Genomic DNA, 13,406 nt, shown 5'->3' with positions numbered 1-13,406 from the left:
CTCGGTTGTCCCCTGAGGATGTTGCTACTCTCTTCACTCGCTCTCATCTCGCTTCCTCATCCGCACATGCCCTCCGATGTTTATACGACGCCGCTCTTCAGATAATAAGATGACTTCGGTACTTATCCTCCTTCCCTCCTTCGGCTTCTCGAGGCCGTCCTCTCGTCTGCCTCGCTCCTTCCTGCTCCTCAGGTGCCGCTTAGGTTTTAATTAAACCCAAACTTATCCAGCTTAGGAGGTTTGTTTAGTCTTGGTGCTCCAAATAGATATTTTTTTTCTGCCAAATAATGTCACGGCACATTTCGCTCAATATAAGCAGTAGCAGTCAAAAGTCTGGACACACCTACTTATTCAAGCTGTATTGGGTGTTTCCACATTTTTTTTATTGCCAGTGTGCATAAAAGTGTTTGTTTGAGATGCAGGTAGAGATTACTTTGGCACGCAAAAGCAACTGAGCTTTTGGAGGGGAAAAAAAGCTAATCTACACTTCAATCTAGTACACAATTACCTTTAGCTCAGTAACCTGCTTTGTTCAATGTTTTTGCATATCGTCACTTTGTAAAATAATGGCAATTTTTGTCACAAAACAATCACCTCCTCTTTATTGCCAAAAGACAATTTAGGCACACAAAAAAATCACTTTTGGCCAAAAAAATAAAATAAAAAATTACTTAGGCCATTATTTTAGAAGGTGATGAAATGAAAAGAGTCTAAGAGCGTTTAAAAAAAAAAAAAAAGTATATCTAAGTGTCATTCATTAATTACCTAAATTGCAGCACTGCTACTCAGTTTACCAAAATACAACTCAAATATTGCAGCAATGATCCCACAATAGTGTTCTCTGTTTTCAGGATGCAGTATGCAGCCTCTCCATCCACACTGCTGAAGGGTCAGTCACCTCAGAATGCTGGAAGCTTGAAGTGGCTCCAACATCTGAGTAGGCTGACCTATTTTCTCATAAACCTGTCTGTTCATTATTTTGGGCACTTGTACACTATTTATAGTGCATTAAACCTCTCTCCTTAGAGGGCTAGGCAAATGTAGGGAAAGAAAAGAAAATTAAGATTTTAAAATAACATCAAAAAGTGATTTAGTTTGTCCTGATAGATTAAATTTTGCACATTTCATAAAAAATAGACATTAAAAAACTGTTTAATACATAAAACCTTTGCGGTTTGGCGAAGCTAAAACGGCTACTGAAATGTTTTTAGTAGCTGTTTGTGTAACTGATTCGAGATCTTATTTGTTTGTTTTGTTTTTTTCTGAATTGTAGTGTCTCGTGTGGTGACAGCGTGTCACTGCATTGGCTGTCACCTTCACAGACCTGAAAAAGTTTTTATTGCTTTTAATTTAAACTACTTTTTATTATGCTACTTTAAAAAAAAAATTATAAAAAAAAAACAGTTTCAAAGGAACAAACAAAACTTACTTCCAAGAACAAAATACTTATTGTGTGTGAGAAAAAAAACAAATCCTTGAAATTTGGTGGCAGTGAGTGTGGAATTGTTACATCATGTTTACATCTTGCTTCCAGTTTTGTTCAATCTTGCTCTCTCTTTTTTTTTTCTCGTTCCCACACAGATATTCTCGCACGCTTAGACAAACACGCAGCCTGTTTGTTCATCCAAAGCAGCCTTCTCTGTGCGTTTTCGTCCCAACTAGGCCACTGCGTCACACCAGCACTTAGTTACACAATAAATCACACCAGTTCCTGCCGCTCCCTGCTGCATGGATATCAGCTCCTATTTTCGGTCGCAAAGCGAAAGCACCAAAATATTCAAAAAAAGAAGAAAAAAATCCCCATTCAGTTTATGGGATATGATTATGTGCGCGCATGCTTCTGTCGTTGATGTTTTGTTTTTGTTGTTTTTTTGCATGTACTCTTTTGCACCCAGATAACGTGGGATTTGGAGCGTGGAGGGAAAAACAAGGTGACATTGCTCTACTAGCAACAACGGTGCAGAGAATGGAAACTAAACTTCCCTTTTTTTCCTTTCCTGTCGTCTCTGTTTTGCTCTCTTTTGCTACACAACATTAGTTTGTCTGTATGCTAATGAGGGCATCAGAATGGCTTATTGTGTGTGTGTGTGTGTGGGCGTGTGTGTGTGTGTGTGTTTGCGTGGGTGTGTACTTGTCTAGCGATCTTATTTGAGACCATTTGTGGTATGTTAACTGATCTTTTAACAACAAAACCCTGTCCTAATGTGGCGCAGCCTGGTTTAGGGTTAGAGGTCAAGTTCAGAGGTAAGGTTTGAATTAGTTAAGGTTAAGATTAGGAATAGATTAGTAATGGTTGTGGTTAGGCAAATTATCTGGATTAGGCATAAATGTGGTTACCAAAATGAATGGAAGTCAATACAGAGACAGAGTCGTAATGCCAATAGAAATACAACTTGTGTGTGTGCGTGTGTGTGTGTGTGTGTTGTATGGATGCTAAAGAGTGAAACAGCAGGAGCATTTTTTTCATATTTTGACAGAATAACCTCAGCTTAAAACTGAAAAAGCAAAAAAAAAAACAAGAATAATCTCTTCTGTTCTTTCCAGTAGAGATTATAGAAGGAACATTCTGTAATCATTTCAAACGAGAAAAATCACATAAATTAATTAGATTTTTTCCTCAAAGCAATAACTGGGTTTTACAAGGCGACCAGAGTCAAATTTATTTTCTAAAGAAACAGCCTGAAAAGAGCAAAGCCCCCGTCCCGCCCTCTCTTTTAGAATTGCAACCTGCATAAGGATGTGCATGCATAGACAATGAACAACCTAATCACCGGTGCAGATTTATACCCGTTATTAGTGAGCAATAATAAACACTGGAGTTCTCTGCATTCCGTTCACGTTGTCGCTCGGATCTCATTTTCTTCGTGCAATAATGCCTCCAGGTCCAACAAATCCAAGTGTTGTTGTGTTTAGATGCTCTGTTGAGCCTGGAATAGGCTGCTCTTTTTCCATAAGGGTGTGTGTGTGTGGGCGTGTGCGTGTGTGTGTGTGTGTATGGGCAAGGGAGGGGACTCTATCTAAATGCTGCAGTGCTGAGTTTTAACAATCTCTGCTCTGAAAGCTGCATTTAATTTAGGCAAAGCGCAATTTATGTTGTTTTCTAGAACAAGTGCAGTCGATTTTCTTAATATGGAAATTACCCGTCTTAATGGAAGCTTTATTGAACAAGTGTATGAATGTGCACCTTTTGGCACGCGGCTCGATAACAGGCCCGCCTTTACAAAGCACAAAAGCGTTATTGAAGCCGTTGAAAGTTAGTTTGTTCTAAAATAAAAAGAAAACCAAAAAAAAGCGATTCTGCAGATTGTGCACTCCTTTAGTGGCGATATCGTCTATATGCATCAATATGTATTGAGTTTAAGAGCCGCAGGTTGTGAAGAGCTGCGCTTTCAGATCTACCACCGACAGCTGGGACGCCACAGACCGCTGCACCCTTCATTAAAGCCAGAGCTGCTCCGGGAGAGCATCTCTCCATCTTGTTTATTTGCACGGCCTTTCTAAACACATGATCACCTTATCGCGCTTGTGAAATAAAGATCTGGAACTTATCAGACTTGCCCTGCAGACAGACCCGTACTCCCAGAGTAAACACAGAACTCTGCAAACTTCCCATGCACCGCTTCATCCTGCAGGAATCGTTTCTCGCACGTCCGAAGAGCTTCTGTTGTACTGCGTTGAAATGTTATCGCGATGATCCACAAGGCTCCAACAGGACTTTCAGTTTACAGACTGAGACGTTATTTACTGATATAAATGCCTTGCAAATGTTCATAAGTTTTTTCCTTGCATTTTGACACATTACAACACCGATCCATCTTTTTCACTTGCAAAACCGATACAGATATCAAAGGTTTAGTATCGGCTGATACCGATTCAATACAGAAAAACAGCTGAATGAACTTAAAATGTTTCTTTTTTAAACACAGACATAAATGTACTGAATAACTCTGCACGAGTGCAGCTTAAGTACAGCAGTAGCATGACTAGCTTGGTCAAACATATATAAAATAAACAACAGCAAACTTTCCTCCAAATGGTTCAGAAAGTGCAATCAGAAACTATAAAAATAAAGTAAAATAAATAATAAGGCATAGCGTCGCTCAGAGCATCAAGCATAGAGTTAGACTGAATAGATCTACTGGATTTATTGTTTTCAATATCAGGACCAATACTGGTGTTAATATTAGACCGTTACGCTATTATCAATAACTTCAGCACATTTTGATGGGATTTTATATGACAGAAAAATGAATGAAAAGGAAACGGATGCTTTTATTTTTAGATTTGTTTCAAACAACTAAATAAGAAAGGTGTGTTATGCATTTGTTTTGCTTCGTCGCAGATGTGAACATTTCTGGGCATTAAATACTTTTGTACGGCTCTTTAAGGAAATTCCTGGGGGTAAAAAGAATAAAAAGACTCCATGGAGTTCTTTCTCTTGTTGCTTGACAGATGGGAAGGTGACAAAACAGCCAGTCGACAGCTGGCTCAGTCAAAGTATTTACTCTTCTGCATATTGGCTCAGTAAACCTTTCTTTAGAGCTGCTACTCAATGTTGTGGATGCTTTACCACTGATCCCCAAAGGAAAACTGGAACTTGTTTTTGTATCTTAACCTCCTTGGTGTCACTATGATTTCAGCTGTGAAACTCGGCTTTGACCACAAAACGTAAATCTACTACTCACCTTGTGTTGAGTTTTGTTTAATTTTCAAAAGTCCCCTCCAACCCCCAAAGGACATATCTGCTAACTGTTTTCATTCATAAGCAGGTTGCCATTGTTGTGGTTCCAGGCTAGTTTAATTAGTCCGCTAATCGCAGCCAAAGGATTTACCCTGTGGTTAGCTGACATATTAGCTCCTCCACCAGTATGGGGAAAAAGATCAACCAAAAGTAGAAAAGTTAAACGCAAAAGATTAGTAGAGAAATCCTTCTACGCTCTGAAAACTGTTTGGTTGCGATATTTATGCTAACCAAATTTGACTTGGTATACTGGGTTAAGACTACAATTTAGAAAACGGGTTAAAGTTACTAGCATCGAACATTAAGGCTACCAAAGTGTTTTAGTTAAATTTACCCAAAAAATGGATTAGTGAAAGTTTGAAAAAAAATTGTTTTCATTTATTTCAGTATTAAAGCCTATAAGATAAAAGAAAGTAGAAAATAATTTGTCAATAGTGTAATAACACTTATTGACAAAAATTATGCATGTAGGTAACATAAATCCATAATTAATGTTTCATGTTGTATTTACTAAATTTATGGCTAATTCTTTGGTCAAAGTGTGAATGCTAAACATAGCTAGCTATAGTGTATGCTAGCTACTTAGCATGTAAAGGGTTGCTGCTAGCTTAGCTGTACTAAGTGGGGAACTAAAGCCTTGAACTCAGTCCTTTGACACGGACTCTGTTCTATTGAATTATCTTAACATTTTGTATTTCAGGTTTTGTGAATCTGATCAAGTCCTTCAAAGTGGCGGTCAGTAAACAATGATGTGACTCCTTCTAGTTTCCAACAAAATGTATCCATTTTTGATGTAATTCAAACTGTTCAACTTCTGTTGAATAAAAAAATAATAATAATAATAATAACCTATCGGGTTGTTTTTAGTGCTTATAGTCTCAAATGTTAGAAACAGGTTGCACAACTGATCTGGCTGGAGTTTTTCAGAAGATCAGCAAGCCGACATGCAGGACCTGGCACATATCAGGAACTGTTTGGAAGAGGATTTAAAAAACTGTGGAGTGTACATCATTAGTTTTCCTGAGCTCTTCAGTAAAAGGCTGAAACATACACAGAATTTGACCGAACGTTCCTCTCCTGTTAACTCCCGTTGGGTTAGCTGGACGTGGAGGGAATTCATCATCCGAGGTTTGAACTGACGACGAGTGTTTGTGTCTTCATCCAGATGGGCAAGACAGCATGGCGAGGTTCAGCGTTCAGGGAGTGTTCAACTACAGCATGCTGACTCTGTCCGACCACGAGAGGGTTCTGTACGTCGGCGCCCGGGAAGCTCTGTTCGCCCTGGACCCCAACGACATCAGCAGACAGCTCCGACCACAGGTAACACACACGCATCCAGGCGCAAACTACGCGCCTCAAAAGGCTGATGTGAATGGAATCGAAACAGGAAAGTGTTTCTGTTAAAAATAATTACAGCCTGGCGGTCCGCAAACACAACATTTATTGAAACGTCTTTGTAGCAAGGCAACAAATTAAATGATAAGGCCACATTTCTTGTCACTGGGACTCGTGACGGACAGTTCAGGAACAAAAGCAGGATTCACTTGCTGGGGAGATAAACGTTCATTCTAGATTTAATTAGGACATCAATTTTAATAGAATTTAACACAACATTTAAAAGGTTCTTAGATAAGGAAACATCCTCTTCTGTTTCACTCTTTTGTTTGCTCCCTGTTAACGCGCAGAGCAACCTTCTTTTAAAGTCTTTTTTTTTTCCTTTCGCTTTTTCTCTGTTGCGTTTGAGGACACTGAAGAACACCCACAATGTCGACTGATTGGTTATTGAATTGTCTGTCAGTCTAATTTATTTTGTTAACACTGCAATTCTTGAAAAAGCTAAAATTGAACAAATAACTTCAGAAGGTAGCTGCAGACAGGGTGAGATTTGTAATAACATGAATTCCTCTGCTGTCAGCTAAAGGCCGGGGCCTCCACATGCTTAGCTCTTCAGCTGCCATGTTTTTAAAGGAGAAGGAAAAGCAACAGGGAAACTGTCTGGACGTTTTCACAGTGTCGTGGTATGAGACAATCTGTCAAAGCAAATCACCCTCCTAACAAGAAACAACCAATCAGGACAAAGAGGCGGGTCTTTCCTCTGCCAATCACAAACTCATGCTACTGCAGCTAGCATAGCCTGTTGTGAAAGCTAAGGCTAGTTAGCATGGCCACTGATGACAGCAGAGGAAGGTTGTTTCTCCTCCATTAGTACATTTAGCAACAATTACATGAGGATGAATGGCAGCGCAAAGTCCCGCCTCCAGGCTCTGATTGGCTATTTTTGGTCGGAAAGGCATTGCATTTCTTCAGGAGGAGGTGGAGGAGATCGAACAGTTCACAGATTATCTGTTATGAGACAGATGATCTCATAACAACATGGTGACAGTCTTAAATATGTAAAAACTTTTTTTTTTTTTAAATAAAAGCTACAAATTTCAGGTAGTCATGCAGTTTTAATCCATGTAGTTTTTTTTCTCCCCCAATTGCTGAGTGAAGAGCTACAAACTGAAAAGCGTGACAGAAAACCTGCCAAATAACGAGGGGTTATCTTTTGCTATTTTCATTTTGCTATGATCTAATAATAAAAGTAAAAGTATAAAGCTTTATGACTCAGCGTAGTCCAATCTACAAAGTAACCTCTTTACCTCTTACTTTGCATTAACTCCGTTCTTCTACCTGAAAAATTGAAAACACCTGTTAAAAGATGAGCTCCATAATTAATCAAAAACCTTTCCAACATTTCCCCTGACTCATCTTGCACGTTTTCCTGCTCTCTGTGAGGCGAAACACTCCGAAGGTTACTGAGTAAATCCACCGCCTCCCGTATTTTTTCTTCTGTCAGCACAGAAGAAAAAACACCTCTGCAGTGTAACAACAAGGTAGTAAGCCTGGCCTCACATCCACCTGCAGGAACCCGTCCCCAGACTCGGCTCATGACTCTCAGTTTAGAGTGCGCTCATTCACTTCACTTCCTCCCTGTTTTATTGTGTGTTTTTGTTTTTCTGCTTGGCACTCAGGGGAGAGGGGAAAAAAAAAACCTGTTTCACTTCATCGAACCCCCTTCGACTTGACCCTCTGCTCACACTCCAGCGCGCCGAACCCCCCTCCGGGACTCGGTCGGGTTTTTGCTTTAGCTCCCTCAATAATTGGGCCATGTTGCAATCAACGCCACCGCTGCGATGCAGAGAGGGTGTAGCGAGCGAAGCCCGGCAGCAGTTTGGGGGATTTCTATCTGATTTGCTGCTGTAATGAGCAGTTATTAGATGCACACATAACACATAAACCTCCCGCGCTCATGCTGCGACACACAACAAAGCCGCCGGCTCGTTCGAGTCGGGGTTGTGAGTCTTACGGTAATGATAAGGCCACCTGTTGTCAGCCCCCAGCGCGCCGGAGAGAGAGAGAGAAGGAGCGAAGACGGAAAAATGAGCGGGGAAATGGTCCACCCATTCTGTCGCCACGTTGCCCCTCCGTCGTTCTCTCACTTGTGCTCCTCCTTTATTTCCACTAATTGCTTCTCTTTTATGTCTCTGCTGTCTTGCTTGTTCTCTGTCTTCACTACTTTCATCGCCATCTTCCCTCCCTGGATATTCTCTGGGGAGATTGTTCCTCGCGATTTTTGTAAACAAGCGTTTTCTTTTTTATTGTTTTGTTTTTTTGTTATTCTTTTGCGCTCGTGTTCGCATCGCGTGTTTGTGGCGACCCCGTTTTAATTCTCCGCCGCTTTTATTTTCATAATAAATTTGTGCCTAAACGCACCGGGCTTCCAAGAAAGAGCCCACGCACTAGAATCTCCGCTCTGCTTTTAATCTGAACGGCTAATGAAATTTCTGTCTAATTCAATTAGATTTAATTCACAGGCCTTTTCTTTTTTTCTGTCTTCTTCTTCTTCTTCTTCTTAAAATTATTATTATTATTATTATTATTATTATTATTGCGGGAAGTTCAACTCGCAGTCTGAGCCACTTGCAAATCAGATTTCTATTTTCATTCAAATGCTAATGGCCCGAGCGCCGCCTGCGCTATTTGTGCTGACGTAGGCGGAGATTCGCACAGACGCTGAGTCCAAGTGACCGTGTAATAGCTCTGAGGTCATTACCAAAATAAATGTTTGCGCTGCGTTTCATTCTTACTTTACCAACTTTAATGCCAGATACGCTGAGGTGTAACTAAACACAGTGAGTTGATGGAAGAACATTAACGCTGCTGCCCCTTATTACCGCCGTACGCCGGTGTTATTCTGGAGTATCATCAACCAGAGCTCCTTCTATGTGATGTTTGCTACTGCATGCCGTTATATTTAGCTTTAGCTGTGAACGTGCGTGGATAATAGGGTGAGATTTTATTTTTAATGAAGTAATTTAAAAAAAGCAAGAAAAGAAAAACCCATGGAAACAAAATTAGAGGTAAAAATAAGTGCTTGGAGCTGGTCCTTCATTAAAATCCTAATCAAATTAGTTCAAAGCTCAGGTCTTGGACGTGATATTTCGCGGCTAATTATCCATTTAGATTTCGCTCCTGATAATTAGAACTTCATCGGCTTTCAGAGAAATTCTCTGGAAATTAAATTAGCTTTAAGGAGCGTGGGAGGACGAGGTAAAGTCTGTTTCTTGCAAAATTGGCCTTTAAACTCTGACCACATATTTTTCAAGTTTACTCCCACTCATTTTTTTTTCTTTTCTCTTTTGTGTTTACTTTCATCTGAACAAATGAATGCGTAATTGTGAATTAGGCAGAAAAATTGCACATTGTCCTTTGAAGTCTGACACATTTTTTTTTTTTTTTTTTTTTTTTTTTTTGTTTTTTTTTTTTTTGAACTTTTTTATTCAGATTTTCCAGTGCATGTCACATCTCACACGTCTTACAGGTTACATGTACAAATACATGTTATCTTTTTTAAAAAAGGTTTTGTTTGTCCAGGGTCTTAAAGAAAAAACAAGAGAAAAAAAAATAAATAAAGATAAATAAATAAGTGAGAAAAGAAAAAATAAGTAAATAAAAAAAAATAAATAAAATGAAAATACAGAGGAATCTCCCATTCATTAATCGTAATTTCCATCAGTTGGGTTTGAAATGAATGCTTGAATTGAAGACCATTTTTCTATAAAGATGTCACTTTTCATCTGAAGTTTTGCCGTAATTTGTTCCATATGGTACACCTCCCTCACTCTATTCTTCCATTGGGAAATCGTTGGGGGTTGAGGCTTCAGCCATGAGACCGTAATCATCTTCTTTGCGAGGACAAGTAAGATCTTTAAAATGTAAATCTTACTGTGATCTTGGATTTTATTCTGGAAAATACCTAGTATTATAAAGGATGGTTCTAGGGGGATTGTAATGCCCAGGCAGTTGTTAATTTCCTTTTGTATTCCTTTCCAATATGTTGATAATTTTGGACAGTCCCAAAATATATGAGTGAAGTCTCCAACTAGTCCACAACCTCTCCAACATTTATCAGAGGTGTTGTTAAATCTAGATATAAGAAGAGGAGTCCTAAAAAATCTCATTTTGATTTTCCATTCAAATTCTCTTAACATTGGACTATTTGATATTCTATGACCTTCCTTAAACATTTTTTCCCAATCCTCATCATTAATTATGGTATTCATTTCCAGTTCCCATTTCCCTTTGATATCTTTTGTATCTGTTATTACTTCCTCTTGCAATATTTTATAAATATAGGATATGAATTTGGTGGTTATATTTCCTTTTATTACAGAAAGAAAGAAACTTTCTATATTTGAAGGGGGCATTTGTATGTTTTCCCATTCCTTATGTTTTTGCAAGTAGTGTCTCATTTGTAAATATTTATACAAGTCATGGGTTGGAAGATCATATTTTTGTTGAAGTTGCTGAAAGGACAATAGACTTCCACCTTCGAACATTTGATTTATTAGAATCAATCCTTTTTCAACCCAATTTTGTAGTCCAGATGTAGGAAGAAATTCAGAATTATGGTCGAGCCTTATAAGTCTACACAAGGAATTGGGTAGATTTAGTATCTTTTTAATCTTTGCCCATGTCAATAGAGTAAACTTAACCCATTCGTTATTAATTTTATTTTTTGACCATGTGTTTTGATTAACAAATGGAACAGTATCAAGAAGCAAGTCCTGGGAGTCACCTTGTTCCATCTTATACCAAATTGAATCTTCATCTTGGCATATCCAGGTTATTATTGCTCTAGTTTGTGCGGCCCAGTAGTATTTTTTAAGGTTTGGTACGTTTAGTCCCCCGAGTTCTTTAGAGCACATAAGAGTTTTCAATCTAATTCTGGGGCGTTTGTTTTGCCAGATAAATTTAGAGAGCCATTTATTCAGAGTATTAAATATGGACATGGGTATTTTTATAGGTAATGTTTGAAACAGGAAGAGGAGTCTTGGGAGGATGTTCATTCTAATGGTTTCAACCCTTCCTACTAGTGAAAGGGGTAGAATGTTCCACCTCATAAGGTCTGTCTTGATCTCATCCATTAGTTTTCCATAGTTAGTTTTAAAAAGTTGTGAAGTTTGAGGAGTTATGAAAATTCCTAAGTATCTAAATCCCTGATTAGATATTTTAGGTTTAAATCTATCAGTTAAATTTGCGGGTAGTTGACCGTGTAATACCATCGCTTCAGATTTGGATTGATTGATTTGGTAACCCGAAAGTTTACCATATTCTTCTATGACCTCCATGAGTGGGGGTATAGAGTTCGCCGGATCGCTTATGTAGGTCAAAATATCATCTGCAAAAAGTGAAATCTTGTGTTCTGTATTATTTTTATCTCTAATGCCTTTAATAAGCTTGTTCCTTCTAATCGCTGCCGCCAGGGGTTCAATATTTAGTGCAAAGAGTAGGGGACTAAGGCAATCTCCTTGACGAACTCCTCTTTCAAGCATAAAAAAATCAGAACAAAATCCATTAACTCTAACACGTGATTTAGGATTTGTATAAAGTATTTTAATCCAGTCCACGAATTGTGGGTGAAAACCCATAATTAACAATGTGTTATATAGGAATTGCCAGTTAACTGTATCAAATGCTTTTTGTGCATCAAAGCTAATTAGCATGGTTTCTTGGTTGATTTCTTTGGTTTGTGTTATAATATTCAGGGTTCTTCTTATGTTATTAACATTATGTCGGTTTGGAATGAAACCCGTCTGATCTGGGTGGATTAGTTTTTTAATATATTTCTGTATCCTTTTACTTAGAATACTAGTTAGTAGCTTTAGATCTGTGCATAACAGGCTAATTGGTCTGTAACCCTCACAAATTGTTGCGTCTTTCCCTTCCTTATGAATAACTGAGATGATGGCCTCAGACCAGGAATTTGGGATTTCACCTTTTTTGAGTGCATAGTTAAAAATTTTTGTTAATATTGGTGATAGGATGTTTTTGAAGCATTTATAGAATTCCCCCGGGAGTCCATCCGTCCCTGGAGATTTATTATTTTTCAATTTGTTAATTGCTTCTTGTACTTCTGTTTCTCTTATATCTGAAATCATATCAGCCGCTTCCTCTTCAGATAGAGCAGGAAGAGTTAGCTTAGTAAGATATATCACAATTTGATGTTCTACTTCATTGTTGAATTGGTTTGGTTCCTGGTATAAGTTTTTATAGAAGGATGCAAAGGCGTTGGCAATTTCTATCGGGCGGGATAAGGTTGTTTTAAGTAAGGGATCCATTATTTTGTGTATTGTTCTGTCTGATTGTATTTTTTGAAGCTGGAAGGATAACAATCTGCTGGCTCTATTTCCCATCTCATAGAACTTTTGTTTGGAGAACCTCAATGCTCCCTCCGCTTTGTATGTAAGAATTTTATCAAGCTCTTTTCTAGTCTCTTTTAGTTCCTTTAGAATGTCATCTCCTCCTTTATGTTTATGTTCAATTTCTAGTTGTTTTATTCTATTTTCAAGTCTTGTTTGCTCTTCCATGCGTTGTTTCTTAAGTCTGGAAGATATCTGTATCATTTTTCCTCTTAATACTGCCTTAGCTCCACTCCACATCATAGGTGGAGTTACTGATCCATTATCATTTATTTCTAAATATTCAATAAAATGTTGTTTCAGTTCCTGAATCACTGATGTGTTAGTGAGCAATGAAACATTTAGTCTCCAGTATCTAAAGGGGGTATCTTTACTTAAGTTTAATTGTAGGGTAACTGGAGCATGGTCACTCAGAGTAATTGATTCAATACTACAGTCAATTACTTTATAAAAGTATTTTTGAGGTATGCAGAAGAAGTCTATCCTTGAATAGCTATTATGAATTTTTGAGAAGAAAGTAAAGTCCTTTTTGCTTGGATTTTTAGATCTCCATGGATCCCCTAGTCCCAGTTCAGTTATCATATTTTTGAGTATTTTTGTTTTCCTGCTTTGTCCCCCCGTTTCTGCTGGTATCCTATCCATTTTGCCATCCTGTACTGCGTTAAAGTCTCCTCCAACTATTACTATACCTTTAGCGTTCTCTGCAATTATATTAGCAATTTCTTTAAAGAAGGATTCGTCACATTCATTAGGAGCATAAAGATTTAAAACGGATATCTCCTCCTCCCACATCTGACCCCGCACCAAGACATATCTCCCCATCCTGTCCTGAATGACTTTTTCTGCGGAAAAGGCCAATGATCTGTTAAATAAAATAGAGACTCCTCTCCTGCTTCCATATGACGCACTATATGTTTGAT

General features: G+C 38.3%; 1 protein-coding gene across 3 annotated transcripts in view; it reads left to right on the top strand.

Annotated features, from left to right (window-relative positions):
• sema4c (sema domain, immunoglobulin domain (Ig), transmembrane domain (TM) and short cytoplasmic domain, (semaphorin) 4C) overlaps positions 1-13,406 on the top strand; it is a 129,305-nt gene that overhangs the window by 79,400 nt on the left and 36,499 nt on the right. For all 3 annotated transcript variants that reach the window (XM_044110763.1, XM_044110762.1, XM_044110764.1), the window contains one exon: positions 5,907-6,061. In XM_044110763.1, the coding sequence (XP_043966698.1) occupies positions 5,907-6,061 (155 nt within the window). The remainder of the gene's footprint in view (positions 1-5,906; positions 6,062-13,406) is intronic.

The sequence above is a fragment of the Gambusia affinis genome, linkage group LG03 (genome assembly GCF_019740435.1).
Source record: "Gambusia affinis linkage group LG03, SWU_Gaff_1.0, whole genome shotgun sequence".
In the NCBI taxonomy this organism is placed as follows: domain Eukaryota; kingdom Metazoa; phylum Chordata; class Actinopteri; order Cyprinodontiformes; family Poeciliidae; genus Gambusia; species Gambusia affinis.
This window is presented reverse-complemented; position numbering and strand designations above follow the sequence as displayed.